The sequence below is a fragment of the Branchiostoma lanceolatum genome, chromosome 18 (genome assembly GCF_035083965.1).
Source record: "Branchiostoma lanceolatum isolate klBraLanc5 chromosome 18, klBraLanc5.hap2, whole genome shotgun sequence".
Taxonomy (NCBI): Eukaryota; Metazoa; Chordata; class Leptocardii; order Amphioxiformes; family Branchiostomatidae; genus Branchiostoma; species Branchiostoma lanceolatum.
Window position 1 is genome coordinate 3,648,415 of NC_089739.1, and position 24,315 is coordinate 3,672,729.

The 24,315-nt window shown below is 41.5% G+C and overlaps 1 protein-coding gene across 1 annotated transcript in view; it reads left to right on the forward strand.

The window, feature by feature from the left end:
- The window catches only part of LOC136424182 (mucin-2-like), a 56,718-nt gene that overhangs the window by 20,690 nt on the left and 11,713 nt on the right, over nucleotides 1-24,315 (forward strand). Inside the window, exons 13-40 of the mRNA XM_066412692.1 lie at nucleotides 35-70; nucleotides 492-634; nucleotides 1,004-1,131; nucleotides 1,932-2,167; nucleotides 3,297-3,421; nucleotides 4,087-4,211; nucleotides 4,943-5,043; nucleotides 5,703-5,831; nucleotides 6,092-6,206; nucleotides 6,622-6,668; nucleotides 7,105-7,270; nucleotides 7,599-7,714; nucleotides 8,061-8,158; nucleotides 9,524-9,728; nucleotides 10,293-10,523; nucleotides 11,371-11,617; nucleotides 12,463-12,512; nucleotides 13,231-13,365; nucleotides 13,731-13,857; nucleotides 14,669-14,807; nucleotides 15,199-15,386; nucleotides 15,939-16,049; nucleotides 16,854-16,974; nucleotides 17,276-17,398; nucleotides 18,363-18,519; nucleotides 19,037-19,208; nucleotides 19,762-19,895; nucleotides 23,961-24,097. Coding sequence (XP_066268789.1) covers nucleotides 35-70; nucleotides 492-634; nucleotides 1,004-1,131; nucleotides 1,932-2,167; nucleotides 3,297-3,421; nucleotides 4,087-4,211; nucleotides 4,943-5,043; nucleotides 5,703-5,831; nucleotides 6,092-6,206; nucleotides 6,622-6,668; nucleotides 7,105-7,270; nucleotides 7,599-7,714; nucleotides 8,061-8,158; nucleotides 9,524-9,728; nucleotides 10,293-10,523; nucleotides 11,371-11,617; nucleotides 12,463-12,512; nucleotides 13,231-13,365; nucleotides 13,731-13,857; nucleotides 14,669-14,807; nucleotides 15,199-15,386; nucleotides 15,939-16,049; nucleotides 16,854-16,974; nucleotides 17,276-17,398; nucleotides 18,363-18,519; nucleotides 19,037-19,208; nucleotides 19,762-19,895; nucleotides 23,961-24,097 — 3,842 coding nt within the window. The remainder of the gene's footprint in view (nucleotides 1-34; nucleotides 71-491; nucleotides 635-1,003; nucleotides 1,132-1,931; nucleotides 2,168-3,296; nucleotides 3,422-4,086; nucleotides 4,212-4,942; nucleotides 5,044-5,702; nucleotides 5,832-6,091; nucleotides 6,207-6,621; nucleotides 6,669-7,104; nucleotides 7,271-7,598; nucleotides 7,715-8,060; nucleotides 8,159-9,523; nucleotides 9,729-10,292; nucleotides 10,524-11,370; nucleotides 11,618-12,462; nucleotides 12,513-13,230; nucleotides 13,366-13,730; nucleotides 13,858-14,668; nucleotides 14,808-15,198; nucleotides 15,387-15,938; nucleotides 16,050-16,853; nucleotides 16,975-17,275; nucleotides 17,399-18,362; nucleotides 18,520-19,036; nucleotides 19,209-19,761; nucleotides 19,896-23,960; nucleotides 24,098-24,315) is intronic.

A 24,315-nucleotide genomic window follows, 5' to 3' on the forward strand; every position in this document is an offset into this window, starting at 1 on the left:
CATCACTAACAAAATAATATGTTTCCAACAATAGCATCAAGTACAAACAAGACACTGAACGTCTACAGAAGTAAGTATGGGGAAACTTAGGAACATTTAGAATTACTTCCGTAACCTAACTTGTAGTGCTAAGTGTAGCAGTAATTGTAGGTTGTAGTTGAGACTTTAATCTTTATTGTTTTGCGATTATTGTCAAATCTCTAGTGTTTGGTGTTCATGCATTTTCTGCCTAGCTACTTGTAATAACATGTACAGAACTGTTGTACGAGGACCATATGTTTTGTATCATGTCAGTTTGACTCCACTCAGATCCCCACTCGATGTCTTACTAAGTATTTTAACTCCCACCAGCATCTCTTCTTGATTGTTCTATATATATGTTTAACGATGCTTCCTAACAATGTCTATGTCCTGAATACAGAAGTGTCCTGTCAATCTCGTTCTTCTTGATTTAATGTTTAAACATCATATTCTATCTCCACCACTCTAAGGCCAAGACCACAGAGGGAGGTATGCAACTATCTTTGGGCGATGTGGTGAGACCAACATTGTCACCATAGACGGAGTTATGCTGACAGATTTTCCCGGCAACTGCGAATACATCTTTGTCTGCGATGATATCCTTAACGTCCAGGTATGTTGCTTGAATTGAAGTTTCAGTACATACAATTATTCAGTGTCAGTTGAGTAGGATTTCCCTGAGTTACGTACCTGGATGACCTGAAAAGACTTTTACATAATTATTCTTGCATCGAATTCCAGATTATACTTAATCTTGTTCCAAACGAAAATTATCGGCCTTTAGATAGATAGGATTTTAGATAGATAAAGTAAACACGCATATCTTATGTTTAGAACGGTGGAGCCAAACTGTTTGTGTTATGTGTTAGGTAGTTTGACATAACTATTGTAATGGTTTTGCTTAAAAATCTATACCCTCTGAAAGTCAAGAAAAGTATGTTATGTCCGGATATAGGTCAATTTTCACCGCTGCATCTTTCAGGTTTTCGTGAAAAACGAGGAATGTGTATCTCCACCGGACTGCTACCGCTCCGTTCGGATAGTTGTCACCGGACTGGCACATCCAGTCTATCTGCGACCAGGTCACCAGGTCTACTATGGAAATGAGAAGTAAGGTCATAGGTCATGTCAAGTCATAGATAAAAGAAACGTGCATTCTCCAATTTAGGCTAAGCCACACTTATTTGATTTGTTATTTCTTGGATTTAAAAAAAATGTTGAACCATGTTTTTAGCTTAAATTTGTCGCATCTTTGTATACGTCAGAAGAGACCAAATCATTTAACTTTCGTTGTGGTTCCTATGACTGGGTTTCGTTCAGCATCCATTCTTCTTATTCGCCTACTCAGAGCCAGCTTTCAGCCAATCAGACAATTGCCTTAATGTTTTCTAAAGCTAAACCCGATTCTCTGATTGGCTGACAGCTGGTTAGAGGCCATGCCCACAGAAGTGGAACCTCATCCCAACTTATAGCAGAGCCTCCCCAGGGTATATTGCATAGGAGAAGGGTTTTGCATCATCTGATGATATCATCTTGTCAACGCTGGAGACAAATTATAGCCCTTTTGATCAATATTGATGATACGCATGTGGACATAACCTTTGTCTTGACTCATCACGTCTAACAACAAACACTGGCCTTTACAATGTGCTCTTCCACTTTTCAACCATAAAATCATTAGTACTGCCAAAGTTTACCTTTTAAAAAAGCCACAAACATGATCCCGCCACACTGAGTAACACGTCTTAAGTGATCTCTAACGCAACTTTCCCCTGTATGGTTCACTCGTGTATATCTTACCTGTGTATACTATGATGCTGCTACATTAGAGATCTGTAAGCCACACTGTATTTCGAAGTGCCGGAGTAATGTGTCATGGCGGATAAATGTTACCTTTTACTACATCACAGCGTGACACTGCCAGGCCAACGGTCTGGGATCACCTTTACAATCAACGGCGACTGGATCCGGACAACCATCCGCGACTCCTCGGGGAGAAAGATGGAGGTCTGGTACGACGGCGAGTCCACTGTGACCGTAGACCTGAGCGATCAGTACGAAGGGCGAGTTTTCGGTCTCCTCGGTACCTACAATGGAAATAGGAATGACGATGTGGTTGGCAGGGATGGACATGAGGTGCATGGATGTAAGAATTCAGACTTTTCTTTTTCTCTTCCACCGTTGAAATTTTCTGCAACTACATCTAGCTAGCCGTCATACGTGTTTTCAAAAGTACTAGAGGAATTCAAAAACTTATCAACCAGAATTCAATTTTTTTCCAAGGAAGTCACTCAAATTCTGTTCTTGGTGCTGAATGATAGGACAGCCTTATGTTACAAGGTAAAACATCTTATGATGAATTGTAAGACTTCACTACATCCCAATCCTGTATTATCACGGTGTTACAGAGAACCCTGGGCTCAAACTACAGATTTAAACCCTCTTATCTAGGGTTTATGATAGCAGTTTTACTTACATTAGAATATATCGAAGTGGATGCTACCGTTCTACACGAAATTAAACTGATAAGCTTTGTAGTGAATTTGATTGATTGTAATAAATGTGACACCCTAATACAAAAAGGAATGATAACGATTTAATGATTGAATACCTTTTTATGACTGATGAATGGAATTATATCTTTAGAAAAAATGATTTCAAATTTGAAAGCCATATCATACAATAGATTGCCTAAAAAATAGCAATTTTAGAATAAGAAAAATGTATCCAGGCGATTTTAAAGGAACTAGAAAATACAGCCACAATTTCAAACAATCTGCAACGACGAGTGTTGCAAAGTCTTTAAAAACTATCAATTATCTTTTTAAAAAGTCGTCGTTCTCTCTAAAGAGCAGTAACGTGGTCTATCTATATTTGTATCTATGTAGCCGGTATAACCGCCATTCGTCGTAATACACAAGTTTCGCGGGTTCGAGGCGCAGCAGAATCTGGTTATGTTACACTGATACATGGCTTATCTTTCTGTGGATCTTTTATACGGATCCCATACAGTTAGCACGTTCTAGTTTTGGTCTTTCCAGTGACGTTTATGTAGGTGATTGTACCTACAGCAGCCTGGCAGTGAGGTCGTGTGGCGCAACGGTAGAGCGTTCGGCTCTGAGCCAAGTGGTCCCGAGTTCGAATCCTACGAGCAGATGGACATTACGGAAGAGGAAGCCTACAACACAAGTCAAAAAACCAATGGTTGCCTGCGAAGCTGTTGTTTGTTATTGGAATAAACAATTTATCTTAACAATCTATCAATATATTTTCAGTCTCCCCTCGAGATAAAACGATATCATTCTTCAACCATTGGAAGGCTGATATCACATGTCCCAATGTGCCTCTTGATTTGCCCGGTTCCTGCGATGCCCCAGATATCACCGAGGAAATGCGTGACGTATGTTTATTTGTTTGTTTCAATCTTTGTTTTTAATCACGAACAGCTCAAATTGACCTGCTGGCCGCTTGTCTTCAAGGCCATGCGAGAATAGCTTAAAGTCAGACAAAATATTACAAAGTCTCATATTACATGATTGAAATCCTAACAAATCTAACAATATGTATCTATAAACATGTATAAAAGTTTGCGAATGATCCGTGTCCGTTCGTTCGGGTTGTTCCATGTAAGCTTCCAAAATAGATTCTGTATTTTTCTAGCACCATTTCCTTTTGTGCTTCATTCTCAGACATTTCAAAGTAAAAAATTTAGCAGTTTTAGTGAGGTATTTTACTGCAAATGTCATATATTGTACTTTACGTTAAGGTAGAGTAATCAGTTTTAGGGCTCGCGTGTTCGTTGCCAGTTTGAATACACGTTAAGTCAATTTGTGAGAATAATTGGATGAATTCTTCATTTTATGTAGTGTTATATCAAAGTCGAAAGATGATGTAAAGACATAATTTGTGTTTGGTATATGTTTGTATGCGATGTCAGTAGGAATATTTAAAAACCTGCACATAATACATGCATACCCAGAATGTCTTATCATTTCATTTGCATTAAAAGGAAACATGCCTGCGCAATATCAAACGTACTAATGACATTTTCCCTTATTTCCACAGCTATTCATAACAGAATGCCACAATTATTTCAACTCCGACAGTTTTAAGCCATGTCATGATCAGGTTAACCCCATTCCGTATATCTATGCCTGTCAAGCGGTCTACTGTCGCGCTGTGGATCATGGGTAAGATATCTTTTCTGTTGTATCGATGCAATGGCCTTGTGACTAGAGGCCATATAAAATACGGTCAAAAGTGTACATATAGTACATTGTAACTGCTCAACATTTGGGAAACAGTATGGATATTATATTTAGAACACACCAATCTCTGCTGTGATAAAGTTGTTTGGCCATGGGCTTTGGAACAGAGATTTATTTATCTATGTATCAAACTCCTCCCTTTACAAAAATGGAGGGGAAGACAAGACAGATGATCTCTGCTAGATTGGCACCGCATATATATGTACAATGTACTTTGGAGAGAGACTCGAGCTTAAACTAAGATTTCTGTTCCAAGAGGGGTGTACAAATGGTACAAAAGAACCGAAAAGGAAGTAAGTCGATGGTAAATGTACATGTACATGTACATGGAGGTGGATGTGAGGCCAAAAGGATGTCATTAAGCGCCATGGCAACCAGTAAACAGCAGTTCCCAATTGATTTAGATCGTTGATTCTCCGACACCTTAAACTAAGAATTCAGCAAGTTTTTACGAAGACAGAAAGCTGGGAGGAATAATTGTTTCTGGCTATATTCATTCCATGAATCTGTGTACATACTTTCCCGCCAGTCTCTGTTTTCGCGCTACAGCACGGCTTCGACCACGAGCCTAAAACACATCCTTTTCAATCCTACAACGAAATGAAATGAGTGAACATGAGTCAATCCCTATATTGAATTTTATGTCTCACCAGGGTTGATCCAATGGAGTGCATTTGTGACACACTGACCAAGTATTCTCAGGACTGTGCTCATGCGGATCGAGTTATCGATTGGAGAAGGCAGGACTTCTGTCGTAAGTGTTTATCAATTTATTCACTTTTATCTATTTGTTCAGCTGTACACTGGAATACGCAGCCGGTACAATGGCCTAGTTGGTAGAGTGCTCGTCTTGCAAACGGTAGGTCGTGAGTTCGATCCCCGGCCACTTTAAAAATGGTACATACTACTTTCTTTGCTTAGCATTTGGGAAAGAATGTGGAAGTTAATCACCCACATCACTACCAGTGGACAAGCCCTTTGCTGTAGTGACCTGCACAAATGTGTGTGGCTATAGAAATCCAAGACGCCCGGGTCACTTTAACATTGGAATACTGACAGGGCTAAAGATACAATTTCAGTTTAAATTCTTTGATTCCGTATTGCTAAGAATACAAGTCGTGATACATTGATCACTGGCCATTTGCCGGTGGTGCCTCTTATGTATAGAGTTATACGCTAGTATGAACACTATGAAAGAAAGTCCCCTAAGCTCATTCATATAGCTGTGGGGAACTTCTTTGCTACTTTGTACAGACACGGAACAACAAACACACGCAACAACAAAAAGCCTAAGTATGCGATAAGGGGGGGGGGGGTGATTATCTGCCATATATTTTCTCTTCTTGTTTGCTACATGTAGCCCTACATTGATGTACGGTTCAAATCATAATCATATATTTTCTCACCGTACAGCTAAATTCTGCCCCAGCAACTTCGAGTTCTCGGAGTGCGGACCAGCGTGCCCAGCAACATGCAAAAACATATACAGCGAAGAGGGTGACTGCGATGGACACTGTGTCGATGGCTGCCACTGTCCTCCAGGTACACATTTTTCGCATTCTATACACAAGCACAGTGTTTTAGGTAACCAGTGCCCCCTCTGCCTTGAAATTATCAACAAGGTGGTTGTATTGCTCTTGGTCGTATCAACGCCGTTCTATTACTTAATGGCATCCGTGACTGGAAAACCATAGCAGCTTGTTAATCTGTACCGTAACATAACATAACAGCTTCAACTTGGCGCTGAACTGTCTTCTTTCTGAGTTACAAAGAAGACCAACATGTCTGTTTGTTTTTACCAGGCAAGTTCCGGGATGGTTTCCGTTGCGTGCCCTTCCACGAGTGCAGCTGCAGTAGGAACGGCCACTCACATCAGTATGCACCAGGCGAGTCCTACGACCAGGGATGCAACACCTGGTGAGATCCCTTAGTTTTGAATGAATAGTAGGGTTCTTTCATTGACAACCAAGCATTTTACAAGAGCCGACGTTTTGACAGCTGTCAGCCATCTTCATTCTAGTCAGTATTGCCCTGATAAAGATGGCTGACAGCTGTCGGAACGTCGGCTCTTGTGAAATGCTTGGTTGTGAATAAAAGAACCTTGCTATTCAGTTGATGTTACCTCCGTGAAGGCAGAGGTATTCCTTACAGTTTGTTCGTACTAGTGTGTATTCACATTTGGTCCCACTGGCTAGGGTGTAAATTTGTTCTCCGGTTGAGTTGGAGCTGGGAAGTGGTTGAGCTATGATGATGACGACGATGATAGTCACGTCATTAATTCATAAAATCATTCATTCATTCATCCATTCATTTATTCATTCATCCTATCCAGCTACTGCACAGGAGGGGAGTGGGAGTGTACGAGCGACCCGTGCCCAGGTAAGCCATTACACAACTATTTATTTCCAGTATCAACTCTATGAGCCCCTGTATTGTTTAATGGTTTATTTTGCCTCCAGGGGGCTATAGTGCCCTAAAGGGTGGACATGAGTTAAACTTTGATCTAAGAGAATGTGTTAATCTTTTAGATGGCTATGGTATTCATTTACATCAAGTCATCATTGTGTTATCATTGATTTCTCTCCTGTGTTAGTGTTGTGCTAGTTGGCTGGTATTATTTTGATTCTTGATTTTTCATTTGTCTGTTGTGTCATACCTTTGCTTTGGATTCCTGGTATATGTGTTGCCTTATTGTATTATTATTGTGTTTATTTGTTATTTTGCAAAATGAATTTTTAGAAATATTAAAGAAAAGGGATTCACTTACGAGTTGCTCTAGCATCGTCTTATGCTTGATTTTCGAATGTTTTTATAGCTACATGCAGTTCGGTTGGTGGTGTACATATAGAAAGCTTTGACGGCAGGCGATTTGATTTCCACGGCCGATGTCAGTATGTGTTCGCCAAGGACAAAGGATGGGACCTTTTCACTGTACTTGTAGAAAATAAGGAATGCCAAACGGAGGGCGACACATGCATTGAGTAAGTGCTGCAAAGTATATACTTTACCCATGACATATAATAGTTGCTTATTTGTTGTCCAATTCATACCGGAGCGGATATATCAAATGTTTAAGTTGTGAATAAACAGTTGATATCAAACGAGCTTTCCCCTACTTTCAACGTTAAGACCAATTAAAATTTGCGCGTGTCTTTATTCCATATTTGATATTTTCACAAATTATATGCCATGAATTTATATATGATTTCACTTTTCTTCACCCCTAGAAGCTAAGGTTATAGATTTTTATTTTTTGGTCATTGGTAGCTTTAATATGTCTTATAGTATTGTTGAAATGCCTTTTTGAAGGTCAGCAACACTGATCATTGGCAACGTCAGAGATGGGAATGTGATCAGGTTCAGCCAAGGCAACAGAATCAGTATGGGTCAAGAGCGCATGTCTATCGAACTGCCCTATTTTGGTGGTATGTACTTGTTTTTTTTTGTTTTTTTTTTTGTTTAATTAAGATCTCCATTAGTGCGCACTCTAAACAATTTATACATTAATCTTCCAGGATTCCGCCTACATTAAATGCAATTTTATCAATACAGGAACAATACAATCAAATCAAATACAGGGAGAACGAAAACAATTGTACTGTGTCTTTACATAATACATGTACAAAATATATTAGACAACTGGATATATTCTCTAAAAGAGTCAGACATTTAGCAAATACCGACCCTACTTTTTTGCAGGGGCGTGAAAAGAAACACACCATTTTTCTCCTTAGACATCACTAACCAACTATGGGACACTTCTGATTTCAGAGTTGTTCAACATTCGCAAGGCCTCTGGTGAATACGTTCAGTTGAATTCAGTTATAGGTGTGAAGATATTGTGGAGCGGATCTACCTTGATGGTGACGGTAAGCTGACCTGTCTTATTATTATGAAATACATTTTATTTGCCATTGTCCACATTACAGAACCGAAAGAGACAAACTATTTAACCTAGTAAGCAAAATTGTTCCCTGATTTGAATGTCGCACAGACCTACAAAAACTGTATTTCTGTTAACACCGGTCAATGCATATATCTCCCCAAACGTTGGGAATTTCATATTCCAGTGCACACAAAAAAGAAATTAAACCCAATAGCAACTGTTTAGATTAGAAGTAGCTCTAGTTGACGACTTTATTTTGTGTTTATTTCATTACTGTGTGCTTATTATTATCATTATCTCATTTCAATGGATTCTTGCAATTAGCCCCTGGGCCTGAATTTGCAATAAAGTTATTATCATTTTTACGAGGCATTTTTTGACAGTACATTGTTTATTCACGGTCATTATTTATCTGTTAATTTTACAATTATGACAGTCCTGCCTATCTTTATGCGTGCTGAAGGAAAAGAACTGGCATATTTCTATTGTTGTTACATTTTGTCAGACCTTGATCTCTTACTGGGCAACACCCCTCTTGTTGGGGCAAAGCGCCCAGGGGAGTGCGCTGCGCTTATTGTCCTCTGGGGTGCTGGAGCACCGCCTCCTTGAACTTTGGAGGGTCAGCTGTCTCCGTGACCTCTTGGGGCAGTGAATTCCAGTCCCTCACAGTACGAGGGTAGTAAGAATATCTGTAACAGTCTTTGTGGAATGGTAGACTCTTAAATAAATTTTGGTTTGAGTGTCGCGATTGTCGCGGTGCAGGTGACAGATGACCTTTCTACCGGTAGGGCTATCATATGGTGTCTTGCCTTTTGCCGAACTACTAGCTGTCCTTCTATCCTTTAAAGACAACATGGTCCTTTCGCACCACACTGCAAGTGCAAGACCAATGTCCTTTTTTGATTTGATTTTCGCCGTCTTCACGGTCGTCCTCGTGATCACGTATTTGTGGGGGGACAGGTGAAAATTCCAAACTCAATATTATTTCCTTCAAATTTTATAGGTGGGTAGAGAATGTTATAAGGATCAAAAAACAGAATTATGAATTTTTGAAATATGATTTTTTCCTTATTTTTGTAGAAAAAAAAACATGTAACAAAATGTCACATACTTACAGCAATTAAGTAGCTCATGGTACGTTTTCTTTGGTTCATTTTGTATACAACATTCCATTAACCACCCGAACCTCCCAGTAATGTGAACATATGGGTCCCCACCAGCCATGGAAGTTTCATATTGATTGTGTCTGTAATATGTCATATGTACTATTTGAGAAATCCATTTACTGCAATACTGCAGGACTGCTTCATTGTTGCTGTTGCCTACTGAAGTGTTCCATTTCGCCTAGGTGGACCCAGGATACGTGGGCAACACTCATGGACTTTGTGGGGTGTACAACGGCAATCTAGGGGATGACTTCCGTACTCAACAAGGCATAATTGTTGACAACGTCGGCGAATTCGGCAACAGCTGGAAGGTGGGCGGCGCCATGTGTCCAGATGTAGGTACAGGGCCGGACATCATCAGACCTTGCGACCTCGTGACACCACGAAGTAAGACATGAATTGTTTCTAGCATATTTTGTAACATTCGCAGTCAAGTGGTTAGTGACGTCATGACCCTGAGGTGCCTCCGGATCTAGAGTTAAGAAGTTGTTGTCGCTCACACGGCATGGACGCTTCTGGAAAATTTAAGTTTCTCAGTCCTTAGAACGGGACGTTGAGCCGTGGTCCACTGTTCACTGTATTTGTTGAGCTCGGAGCAGGACAAAAATGTGAATTCAAATCATGATGTACAAAATATTATTACTGATATCAAGTATTTTCTATATTTTGTATTTCACGTTCAGGGTCTCCCTTAGAAATTGACACCTTTTAGGGGGCAATCCAAAAGTTCTGAAGATGAAGAGAACTAAGTAGAACAAAATGCTTATTTCTCATGTTAGTAACCTTAATGTTTGTCCTATATATTTTTTCTGCAGCTGCTCAAGCAACAGAGCTGTGCATCATTAGCAATTAACACCTTTAAGGGGCAATCCAGAAGAGAATTAAGTAGAACAAAATGCTTATTTCTCATGTTAGTGACCTGACTGTTTGTCCTATATATTTTTTCGGCAGCTAATCAGGCAACAGAGCTGTGCAGCATCATCAAAGGCGGTGTCTTCGCAAACTGCCACGCCGAAGAAGACCCTGACCACTATTTTGGCACATGCAGGGATGACACCTGCAGATGCGAGGATCCAGGATTAAGTTGCTTCTGCGATGCTGTTGCTTTCTACTCATATCTGTGCATGCAGAAAGGGATAATCATTCCTTGGAGAGATAGCCAGGAGCTTGGGGCCATATGCAGTAAGTACCTGATGATAACCTTGTAATGTTGCACACAAAAATGAATTGTTTCCATTGTATGGACGTTGAAATCAGCACCATCTTTGATTTGACATCCTCTCAAAAGTATTAAGTTCTCTGCATAAGATGCATGAAGTTAAAGTAAATATTCTGTTAGCTTTTTAGTCATGTTTCTTTCATCATCAAGACCACAGGTTATTTTACCACATGTAGGCCGAACGTATATATATATATATATATATATATATCATGTTATCATATAATATCTGTATATCTAATGTTATGTTTACGTACACAGCTCTATTTACAAGCAATAGAAAAGACCACATTCAAATATTGATTTGACAGACAGATTGAAAGAACAACAAACTGTCTATGAATTGTTAATATTTTTGGTACTTAGAAAGATAGCATAATGTTAGCAATTCCAATCAATGTGATCTTGTAAATTGTCACGCCATATTCATTGATTGTATGATAGTGACTATGGCTTACTTGGAAATCTTACCAACATCAAGTTTATCTGATCTTAAATCAAACCTCAACTACTCAACTATGTATACAGCCACATGTATAAACGGATGAAGCCCCAAGTGATATCTATATCATTCATGATTATTATATTGTTTTCAATGTTTCCCACTGCTTCAAAGGAAGAATTTAATTGTTGAATAAGATAAGTCACCCTACCCATTTTTCAACATGATAATTGTGGTCAAGAATCGTCTTAATCCCATGCATTTTATCCAAGTGCTAAATCTTACAATACGCTCTTCAGCAACATCTTACAAAAACTTATCATTATTATAGTTATCCTCATCATTAATTTTTTGTCTTATGTCCTTAGATGTGGCCTGTACACATGGCAAGACGTATCAGGAATGCGGCTCTTCATGTGGCCGCACTTGCCGAGAACTCGCTGATGAGGATCAGCTGTGTAGGGATGAATGTGTCCAGGGCTGCAACTGTCCTCCAGGAATGTACGAGGCCCCGGACGGTTTTTGTGTGCTGAAACGCAACTGCCCTTGCTACTTTGAGGGGAAGTGGTTGGCTGCAGGTGTACCATTCCAGCCCTACGGATCCAACAGAGATTGGTATTGTTACACATATTATCTTATTGTTAGCGTAAAAGTCACTATCAAACAAACTTTCGGTTATTTACATTTGTTGAAATTGTGATTAAATGTAATAACTGTTATGCTTGGCTGATATTGTTTCTTTGCCATATTTATGGTCACTATTTGCTCTTTTCGTTATTTATGTTCTGATAGTTTTGTTTATATGGACTTTTCATATTTCATTTGTCAACATAAGTTCTGTTTTATTTCAATGTCCTGTAATCTTTGGTTGATATTGATTTTGCTATATTTATTCGCCAATGATACTGTTATCTTTATTTCTATGTATATTACCTATATCTACAGAGTACCTCATTTCTGTTTCCACCTTTAGTTATTGTTTTGGATCCGTTTTTTATGTTACATTCCTGTACATTGTTTCCCTTGTTTTCTATTATATGTTGTTTCATTTTGTGCAATGCAATCAACAACAAAAATAAAAACTCTTTTATAAGTTCCAGCCTGATGAAACTGAAACATTGAACAAAAAATTAAAAACTATCTGGCACAAGACAGAAACTATTGGTTCATTTATAGACGTCTTGATTAAGACTTGCACAGTTGACTACCTGGATACTACTAAAACCTCTAGCTTTCTTCAGGTTGCAAGTTGCAGTTTTTAAAATTTGTTTTGATAATGAGAAAGGATCATAACAATATCATGCACTGATCTCAGTGTTGATAAATTGTGATGACGTCTGAAATTATGACCTCACAAAGAAATCTTTGAGGGTCCCAGGGTCGATTGCTGTGAGAGTAAAGGGGTGGGAAGAATTCGAATTTTTAACTAAACTACATTATATACTTCTTTTTTGTCATAGTCATTGTCTCAACGGCGTGGTGACCTGTACCAGCACTGTAGACGAGCCAGGTAAGATGAAAACAGATTTGAAGAGTTGCCCTCTATTTCAGTAAACCAGTGCAGTGAAATAGCGTGCACGCTTTGTAATAGTCATTTAGAGTTCGCGGTCGTTGGTATGGGCCGGGTCATAACAAAGGCTTAAACAATTCTACATACTGCTTTCTCTGATCTGAGCATGAGAAAGAATACTGTAGTAGCCCTGAGTGGTCTATGTCTATAGAAATAGAGACGGGCACTGCCCCTATATCACCAAAAGGTGTGGGAGAGCTTTTACATAAATCTATTTCAGTGCATCAAATAGTGCCAACTTTTGTTATTGACAAGGAATATTTTGGTTGTCCTAATGTTCTGCCAATTAAGTGCTCATATTCAATGCGTATTCATACTTGTCGCCCTGAAACTCTAAGGATAAATGAACAGCATCTGTTGGTGATCAACAGTTGTTAGTGCCACACTATTTTACATAGACGATGGGTTCTTTAACCTTCTTGAGGCAATTGCTTTAAATTTGTCAATTCTTATTACGCACTTCTAAAGTTTTAAAACAGGTTGGTGTTCTAGACGGATGCCAAAGTCGGAGTGCATTTCTCCCTTGAACATTTCAGCTCCCTTGGTCAGGTTCTCCGCCATAGTGGGATGAGTGAGTGTATGTTAAAGTGGGGAATGTGTGGTAAACTAGTATACGTTTCCTGTTAATCTTCATGTTTCCTTCTCTCATGGTTTGCAGAGACTTGCCCTGAAGGTCAGAATTACATAGACTGCAGCCTGCCGGAGAACGAAGACACCCAGGGGGCAGCCTGTCAGTCCACCTGCGAGTCACTTGGCCAGGAAGCGCTGTGCTTAGCATCAATATGTGCCTCAGGTTAGTTTCTTCTCGCATGTGTCACGTTCTTTTGCCGACAATGTATGATAAATATTCCTGTGGACACATTCCTGTACAATTCCTAGAATTCTTGCAAACTGCACACAGTAGTATACCATTAGGGTCGCCCTGAGGCGTCGCCAAAAAGGGTTAAGGGCTGAGGTACCATACTTTCTGTACACTATACATTGTATAGCAACGTGTTTTTACTTCTCATTACACTCACTATATTATGTATATGGTAATATTTACCAATTGGTATATAATGGTAGAATGTAGAATAGTGAATTGTCTGGGAATTTGACATACGAAGTAGCTTGACATTCCGAGTATGCTAAGCTGTGACGTCACACGCGTTTCGACAGGATGCGTCTGTCCAGAGGGCCTAGTGAAAGACGGCGACAGGTGCGTTCTCCCGGAAAATTGTCGATGTCGCTACGGAGGCAAGTGGTACGAGAACGGCGAGCATGTTACCAAGGACTGCAACGTTTGGTAAGCACAAACATTAGCTTGCACATAACTATCCCTCATCTACTGCCTACCTACCTAGTCCCTCGCCCTCGGTCGCTGTGGGGGGAAGGTAGAATTGAAGATGGGCACCATCCTCGTTTGTTTCTTGCGCGCAGTGTTTAATGAGTAGCGTGTGAATTTCCCCGGTACAATGAACTTGTAAATACTGTATATAGCGTCTGTCTTCTCTGTCACGACCATTGGAAGATTAGCTCATCTGTTCATTGAGTTCATTTGAGCTAAACCGCTTCGAGATCACTTTCCGTTTCATTTTCCTTGCAGCAGTCAGCTAAGTGTACTGTTAATCTTGAAATATCCGCGATGATATAATTCGTGCTGTTTTCACGTTGACCTCTACATCGCAAAACCATGGCACTGCGAACATGCGTCTCCATCGTATTACTGCTGTACAACAGACCCGGTTTGAGTGGATCAAAACATTCTGGCCTAAATGGGGTAGGGAATTTCCCGAGCAGCCTTCGTATACCCTGCTTCTCCTAATGGGTCAGTGAAGTCATGCTTGTCTCGAGCAATGATGTTTCTGACCTAGGGCGAAGAGATGCTGCTACAGTAAGAATTAGTTCAGTGCTTTGATGAGTGGCCCGCTACGGCCTTGCACTCAGCGAGTTCGTTAAAAAAAAAACTACACTTGTTTCAACGGCGAACTTAAAAAAGGAAGCCTCTTTCCCATCCCATCTTGTATATGAAAATAAATTAATTTACAGTACTTTGATCAAATCAACAAGTATGCGTTTTTCACTCATTTTATGGCCTTGTTGTTTGTTTTTTCCAGTTACTGTGCTGGAGGAAACTGGAACTGCACAGAAAAGCAGTGTGGCGGTACCTGTGTTATCTACGGAGACCCCCACTATGACACCTTCGACTCGAAGCGATTCAAGTTCCAGGGAGACTGTGGCTACGTGATGGCAACGGTAAGAAAAAAAAACAATGAAATGGGACCGTCACCATTAGCCTTTAGTACTAACCATGTATTAGGAAGCAGGTATTACGCAATCACACTAATTGTTTTGACGCGACCCAGCATGTTTGGCTGAAAACTCAAATCGTGGCCAAACCAAATAAAAAAGGGAAAGTACCATGTTTAATGTCGGTTAAATGGTGTCACAGCTTTAGAAATACCTTAAGATTTTCTTGTTATGCGTTTTTGTTGCCAGATCTCATGCCCTCATTAAGCAAGAAGTAAACTAATGGTCAGTGTAGAAGTGACCCGGTATACCCGACTTTAAAACAATGATCACTGATTAATGGTACTTTTTGTTATGGAGGATTTTGCTACTTCTCATCCTCCTCTATATTTTTCAGGATCATTGCCATAACCAAACAGGAGTGTTCAGAGTTGTTGCTGAGAATGTTCCTTGTGGCACCACTGGAACAACCTGTGCCAAGTCGATTACCATCACCCTGCAGCTCTTGGAGATCGTCCTAGAGCCGGACAAGGAGCCGTTTACCCGGGCCGTAGCAGGTTCTATGATAGGATTCACGTCATTCGAGTACGTTTTTGCATTAACTGTTTTGTGGTATACGAGCAAAAGAAGTCTCAGCCATTGTTTCTATCTGAGACAATGCCATAATTCATTTGAACATTGGTCTTCTTGGTCTTCAAATCGCTGTAGATATACCTGTATACAGATATAATATGCATATGTATCTCAACGAATGATGACTCAACATACTCACTTATATAAGCAAGGTACTTGTGGATTCATTAATGTTTGTACCTCACTTTTCTGTAGGAACAATACTTTATACTAAATATATTTCCCGCATGTTTATAGTCAAATTGTACCATGTTCCTTAATTCTGTGCCACACATTTTATAACTTCTTTTATTGTACTTAACACTTGTGTTCCAACTTGCCTGTCCATGCAAAATATGTAGCTTAACATAGGCTTTGCTAAATATCATTCTTAACCCTTTTTACAGGTACGTTGTACGGGTTTGTGATTGGTTCCAAGTCGTTGGTATGTAGATAAATAGGATACAATTGACTACAGTTTCCTGAACCTCAATACCTGATTGTCACTGGTCTCTCCCTACTCAGCTATAAGATTTTCGCCGTCGGTTTCTTCACCATCGTGCAAGTGGACATCGGTCTGACAGTTATTTGGGACAGAGGGACACGAATCAAAATCAAGCTGGCACCTCACCATCAGTACGTTATATGAACTTCTTAGTTACCTTTCTTTGCTTTCTTTTTAGAATTTCTATTCTTTCGATTTGATTAAATAGAGTCATTTAATTATACTTTGCCTTTGGCCCCACGTAGGGGACAGACTTAGGCAACAGGCATTATACCTGACTGTAAGAAAGTAAACGAACACAACACGCTTAGCAGAGACAGCGTGGATCTGCCAAAGTGTAAAAACAAATGAGTTGTAAAGACTGAGGTTACATTGCTAGGAACTAGAACTACAATCATCACCTCAGAAGATGCCTGCTTTACTTAAATGTACCGAATTGTAGATCTAGGTTTACCTGGGGCTTAACCTGAACTAATGATAGATGCATTAAGCATAATCCAAATGGAAAATAAATCTTTGAAGATTTAGTTGTATAAACACTGCACACTAAACATTAGAATTTGTCATAAAAAGCTGCAAGAATGGAGGTAACAGGAAATTTATGATACATTACTGTATTTTTGCATTTGATCGTTTATTTTCAGTTCTAAATTTAGACAACGCATGACTGTACACATGTATACAGTGAACTTGTTTGATAATGCAAGATAAATGTTCAGTGCGTGCAAATGTGCTACTCAAAGGTCCAGATTATATTGTTTGATAGAAATGTCGAATGTTTCTTAGGGTTGCTGCATGGTATATGATTTTTTGATGCATGGTATATGATTTTGTTGTGACCAAATTTTGTAGCCCATTTTGCGAACTCTATATCTTGAGAATCAGAATAATGTTTGCATCAATATCAACTGACCTTGAACGTTTTCGTCATACAGGGGGAAAGTTTGCGGGATGTGTGGTAATTTCAACAACAACCCCAACGATGACTTCACGACACGCAACCACGACCAGGTGTCATCTGGTCTGTTCTTTGGCAACAGCTGGAAAGTATCATCGGTAAGGCTCCAGTGTATCATTGTGATCTGCCGGATTCGGAGTTTGGAATCGATGTTGTTACGATTTCTTAGTTCGAGGACACAAAACTCTCTCAACTTCAGGCGCATTTTGCATTGAAATGTATCGGTATGTACTGGCTGGTATGGCTTAAATAGAATGAAACACGGTGTATTCCGCATCACCCTCAGTCAGGGCCCTCACGCGGATAGTACCTCGGGCGAAACCGTGTTGTATTCTATATGCCTGTAACTGTGATCATCTCATTCCAGCTAATCTATCCGTTTCTTGTTTTGTTACTCAGGCTTGTCCAGACCAGACTGGTGTCATCTCTCCCTGTGAGCTCAATCCCCATCGAGAATCTTGGGCCCGGGAGCATTGCGGCATCATTCTAAACAAGCTGCTATTTGGGAGCTGCCATAGTCTGGTAAGGAATATACTCTAAATGTCATTGTTGTCCCAGACTCTGATGAATGGGACATCCCTATTTAACTTAGTGGCGTCTCAGTGGCGCAGTGGCAGGGTGTTTGGCCCCAGAACCCAGAGATACTGGGTTCGAATCCGGGGTTCCCTGATTTCTCTCGTTGACGTTGCGCCCTTTGGAAAGGCACTTTACACGACTTTCCTCACTTCACTCAGGTGAAAATGAGTACCTATTTTCGGTTAGGGACGTCCCTGGGATAGGAAGTTAAGTGGAAGCCCCGTGTCTGAGGAGGGCCACACCTCGAGCACGTAAATGAACCCACCACACCTATCAAAAAGAGCAGGGGTCCTTCCTTCCCGGTGTACTTAAGTACAAACCTGGTGTGTTACACCTTGGGGAGGTATACCGGGTATGCAATACAAGCAAACTCTGAGGAAAGATATTGAAAGCGAGTCAAACTTGACCATAGCAAATCTAAAATACAGGATGGAAGATCCCTGTACCGTACCGTGCAGCAAATTTCAAACTTCCCCCTCTGTAGAGGAAGAGTGATGACGATAAGGATTTGTTGTCTGCAAAGAAGCTGGGGCTATCAGATTAATTACAAAGTTAAGATAACGTAGGGAAAAATTCATATTTTTGTTGCATCTAGACAACCCTTGTATAAGAAACATGATCTGTTCATACATCTACACATGTACAAAGAAGCGAGAACGAGTTGACTCTACTGGATTAGCTTAGCTTATCATTTTCATATACCATGTATGTCTAAACTATGTTTCACCTTATATGTCACCTACACGTTAGTTAGGTTTATGTTAGACGACCTGTATCTAGTCCCTCGGGGCACGAATGTACAATAAAGGTCTTCATTCATATTGTCTTTACTTAATTCTTGTCATTATTTTTGGAAAAATGCCCTCTCTCTTTCTCTGAATTACATGTACGTGTACTTGTATCTTTACAGGTGAATCCAACGCCATACTATGACGCATGCGTGTATGACACATGTGCCTGTGACAGCGGCGGTGACTGTGAATGCTTCTGCACGGCTGTTGCTGCGTTTGCGGAGAAATGCAGTGAATACGGCTTCCACGTGCGATGGAGGACCCAACACATATGTCGTAAGTATTGAGGCTCCAGAAAAGTGGTTGCATGCAACATTACAAATTACAACGCATAACGCATAATCTTAAATTCATAGATATCCCTAGCAAACGACATGACTTGTGATTTAGAAAAAGATTATGGCCGAAAATATAGCTGAGGTAAATTTCGGGTGCACTTGTATCCAGAAAAATATAATCTATCAGAAAATAACACCCGCTTCTTGAGTGGAATGCCCCCCAGTCAAACCAGGAAAGAAGAAAGAGTCATCTCAAACGAGAATCGATGTTTAAGAATGAGTTTTTCCAGCGAGCTGCCACAGAGTCGAAACTATTGTCATCAAGTTTGGGAGGGACCTCTTTGTTAGATAGCTTTAAACAGCAGTTAGAATCATTTATTTGATAATTGGTTTAGATACGACAAGTTGTTCAGCGTGATATAGACAGCTATCGCCGCATGCAAGTTACACCGAACGGCAGTTATACCAGTTGATCAATTTAGGCTTTGATTTAGAATGATATTTGCCCACAACAGCAACTCAGTGTGAGGACCTGAACGTGGACGACGAATGTGAGTGGCACTACGACCCGTGCGGCACAGCCTGCCCACCCACGTGCGAGGATCCCTGGCCCGGCCACTGTGACCTCGGGTGCTTTGAAGGATGCCATCCACGCTGTCTACCAGGAGAAGTGCTGTTTGGTCACAGGTATCACTGCCTTTCTTATCATGTCTTTAACTTTTTATCAAATTAGAAGTAAGCTATTGTCTAGCTTTAGCCTGGGTGCCATCCTAGATAACTACTGGGGGTTATGCGTTCGCTACCCTAATCTAGGATGGCACTCAGGCTAGTAAAAAACAAAGAAACGAACGTAAGAAACTTAAGGGAGCTAAGGAAGCTCGCAGCGAATCGGACAAAGTGGAAGGGACTGAAGCAAGAAGACTGAATGCGGCTGCAGGATGTTTCAAGTACTGCAGCAGCAGAAAACAGTGGACTACTACTACTCTGGCTAGTCTAGCTTTGTGAAGTTTATCAAAATCAAGTCATGTGTGTACGTCCTACAGTAACAGTTGTATGATGTACGTGATTGACTGTTGTTACTATTAACAGATGAGATTTAATGATAATGGTTGACACATGAATTATAATTGTTGTTCCTGTTAAAATGTGATGGTCTGTTACTGTAGTTGTAGAGGGTTTATCACGATTAGCGAGACAGTACATTCTTGTATTTACTAATGAGTTTCCTGACATGTTACAGATGCATTCCCATTGAGGAATGTCCAATACCGACCACCACGGCAGCACCAACCACTGAAGCGCCACCACCCACCACAATCTGTGAACCTGTTTGTGAATGGTCTCCTTGGATAGATCTGCATTGTCCACCAACAGGTTAGAGTCAAGATACTTATTTGCAAATCTCGTATACACATCCGAAAATAATTTCATCAGGTTGGTAGAAAATAGGATATGGGAGATTCTTTATACACAACCAAGTATTGATCTCACCTGCTAACGTGGGAAGCAGTACTCCAGTCAGAAGCTCTCAAGAAGGTGTCTGATAGACAGTTAGCAGGTGAGATCAATACCTGGTTGTGTATAAAGAATCTTCCATATCCTCTTATACACATGTTGCGGTCGTAACAGCAGTAGAACACTTCTTCCTAGAAAAGAGAAGCACTTACATGGATAGGAGAGGGTTGTTTTTTTTGTTGCTTTTTATCTCACCTGTTGGACCCTTGGACCCAAAATCATGTTCACTGAAGGTTATGAATGTACTTTCTACTGTTCCGGACACAGTTGTGCACTTCTTGGCTAAATGCTAATAAGCCATGTTTTCCGGCGGAGCTTCCATGTAAGACATCACGAAATCGCCGGCGAATGCACCCAGATACACGGCGACATGCCGACCTGCGTGCCGATTACCGCCGCTACGAACGTCCCTTGCTCGCACGTAAATGTTGCCCGACTTGTGTGGGTCAACATCACGAAATCGCGGGCGAATGTACCCAGACACACGCCGACCTGCGTGCCGATGGTAGACGAGCGATGGAAAAGGCAGTGCTCCTTTGAGGCCCGTGGCACCAGTGGTATACGGTGGTACAGGTGGTTTTTATATTGAGACGAGCGAAGTAAAAGGCAGCGCTTTTGCGAGGCCCGTGGTTCCAGTGGTATACGGTTGTACAAGTGGTTTTGATACTGAGACGAGTGAAAGAAAAGGGAGCGCTCTTCTGAGCCCCGTGGTATAAGTGGTACACGGTGGTATAGGTGGTTTTCATACTGAGACGAGTGAAGGAATTGACAGCGCACCACTAAGGCTTGTGGTATAAGTGGTACACGGTGGTATAGGTGGTTTTAATACTGAGACGAGTGAAAGAAAAGGGAGCGCTCTTCTGAGCCCCGTGGTATAAGTGGTACACGGTGGTATAGGTGGTTTTCATACTGAGACGAGTGAAGGAATTGACAGCGCACCACTAAGGCTTGTGGTATAAGTGGTACACGGTGGTATAGGTGGTTTTAATACTGAGACGAGTGAAAGAAAAGGGAGCGCTCTTCTGAGCCCCGTGGTATAAGTGGTACACGGTGGTATAGGTGGTTTTCATACTGAGACGAGTGAAGGAATTGACAGCGCACCACTAAGGCTTGTGGTATAAGTGGTACACGGTGGTATAGGTGGTTTTAATACTGAGACGAGTGAAAGAAAAGGGAGCGCTCTTCTGAGCCCCGTGGTATAAGTGGTACACGGTGGTATAGGTGGTTTTCGTACTGAGACGAGTGAAGGAATTGGCAGCGCACCATCAAAGCTAGTGGTATAAGTGGTACACGGTGGTATAGGTGGTTTTCATACTGAGAGGAGCTACTGAATAAGCAGAGCTCCACTGAGGCCGAAGGCACCGTGTAGGTGGCCAATCCTTCTCCGGGGCAGACGGAGCTCTCTTCAGCCTGGGTCTAATTTGGCACCCGGTGGTAGAGGAGGTTGCTATACCTTCGCTCGTCTAAGTATAGCGACCTCCTCTACCACCGGGCGCCAAATTAGACCCAGACGGAAGAGAGCTCCGTCTCCCCGAAGAAGGATTGGCCAACTACACGGTGCCTTGGAGCGTTGCCTATTCATTAGCTCCTCTCAGTATGAAAACCACCGTGTACCACTTATACCACAAACCTTAGTGGAGCTCTGCCTATTCCTTAGCTCGTCTAAGTATGAAAATCACCTATACCACCGTGTACCACTTATACCACTGGGCTCAGAAGAGCGCTCCCTTTTCTTTCACTCGTCTCAGTATGAAAACCACCTATACCACCGTGTACCACTTATACCACTGGGCTCAGAAGAGCGCTCCCTTTTCTTTCACTCGTCTCAGTATGAAAACCACCTATACCACCGTGTACCACTTATACCACGGGGCTCAGAAGAGCGCTCCCTTTTCTTTCACTCGTCTCAGTATGAAAACCACCTATACCACCGTGTACCACTTATACCACGGGGCTCAGAAGAGCGCTCCCTTTTCTTTCACTCGTCTCAGTATGACTGAAAAAAAAACACCTATACCACCGTGTACCACTTATACCACGGGGCTCAGAAGAGCGCTCCCTTTTCTTTCACTCGTCTAAGTATGGAAACCACCTATACCACCGTGTACCACTTATACCACGGGGCTCAGAAGAGCGCTCCCTTTTCTTTCACTCGTCTCAGTATGAAAACCACCTATACCACCGTGTACCACTTATACCACGGGGCTCAGAAGCTCCCTTTTCTTTCACTCGTCTTAGTATTAAAACCACTTATACCACCGTGTACCACTTATACCACAAGCCTTAGTGGAGCGCTGCCAATTCCTTCGCTCGTCTCAGTATGAAAATCACCTATACCACCGTGCACCACTTATACCACAAGCCTTAGTGGAGCGCTGCCTATTCCTTAGCTCGTCTCAGTCTGAAAACCACCTATACCACCGTGTACCACTTATACAACGGAGCTCAGAAGAGCGCTCCCTTTTCTTTCACTCGTCTCAATATAAAAACCACCTGTACCACCGTATACCACTGGTGCCACGGGCGCTGCCTTTTCCATCGCTCGTCTATCATCGGCACGCAGGTCGGCGTGTGTCTGGGTACATTCGCCCGCGATTTCGTGATGTCGACCCACACATGTCGGGCAACATTTACGTGCGAGCAAGGGACGTTCGTAGCGCCGGTAATCGGCACACAGGTCGGCATGTCGGCGTGTGTCTGGGTGTATTCGCCCGCGATTTCGTGATGTCTACCCACACACGTCGGGCAACATGTACGTGCGAGCAAGGGACGTTCGTAGCGCTGGTAATCGGCACGCAGGTCGGCATGTCGCCGTGTATCTGGGTGTATTCGCCGGCGGGTGCATTCGTGATGTCTTACATGGAAGCTCCGCCTGTTTTCCACAACCCAACATGGACAAAAAAGATTGAAGGTAGCAGAACACAGTTTTCGGCGTATGGGGATTTCTATACTTAAGGGCCGCAAGGTGACTAGCTTCGACGCGGTAAAAATTATAGTGCGGTGCAATTGAGAAATACGAAAAGCGAATATGTTTTAGGTTAGGGTACAACCTACAAATAACCAAAAATATAAAAAAATTCTGTCAGTGTATTGGCTCCTCACGCCCACTTTTAAATAGCGCTCTGCGAGAGGTCACTGAACTGCAGCCGACTGACCCCGTGAGGCGGTTGCACAGGATGGCGCATTTATACACAAAGCGGAAAAGGTCCACTATCCAAATCCTACAGTCTAAAAGCCGACATATTTCTACAGCACACAGCACTGTTTACACATGGATGCCTCTCACATGCAGGATTCTACCCAGTCTTCAAGAGTTTGGGCCGCACTACATTTTGTATCCGCGGAGAAATACTGTGTTCTGCGATCTTTTAAAAGACTATTAGAAAGCAAGCAATCATCTACAGTTTGACATGATTTAGGTTACAAAGATCCAAAAGTTTTTATTATGAGTAATAAGTTTTCGCACAGTGGCATTAAATGGTGGCTAGGCTAGCGGTACAAGATCGACAGGCCCGGGTGTACGATTCCTTCCTTTTCTGGCGAGTCGTTTTGTCCTTGGGAAGGGCACTTTAGACGGCTTTCCTCACTCCACCCATGTGCAAACTTGGGTAAATGCCTTCAGTTGGAGAGGTTAAATGCAGTAGAAAGAGATACATGTACTCCGCCTTCCAATACTGCACCCTAGACAGAGTGGTGGAGAACCCAAAAAAAGGCTTTGGGACTACCTTTCATTGAGTATTTGATTTTGATTCTCCCTCGTAAGCCCAGTAGTCCAATGTGTTTTATATATTGGCTTGTCTCTATGGCGTACATATTCAAAATGATACAGTTTGTAGACCCAGCTGGTTTGTTTGCCAAGTTGCTGATAGAGAGTCTATGTGCAGCGCGTACTACGGTGTAACTGTTTACACACCCTCCCCACAGAGTGTGAATATGGTGATCATTCCCTTGGACTGTCGTGCTATGATCTACCAGATGAAGAATTAACCTATGAAGGTGCAGCTATATATTGTGATGGTATTGGTGGCACCGTGGTGACGTTTTCATCCCCGGATGAAGTGGTGAGTACAACACAAGCATATACAATTTGGCTCATTATTTTGCCTCCTTAAGAAAATTATATTCTAAATGGGAATTATTCAGATGCAAAACTGTTGATAAACGATTCAACATCCACAAAAGTTATTAGATCTCTCAACTACCTCTCATTTACCTTCAAGGTATTCTACAGATCTTCCATTGATCTCAATGATCTGCCCACAATCTCATGACAAGTTTT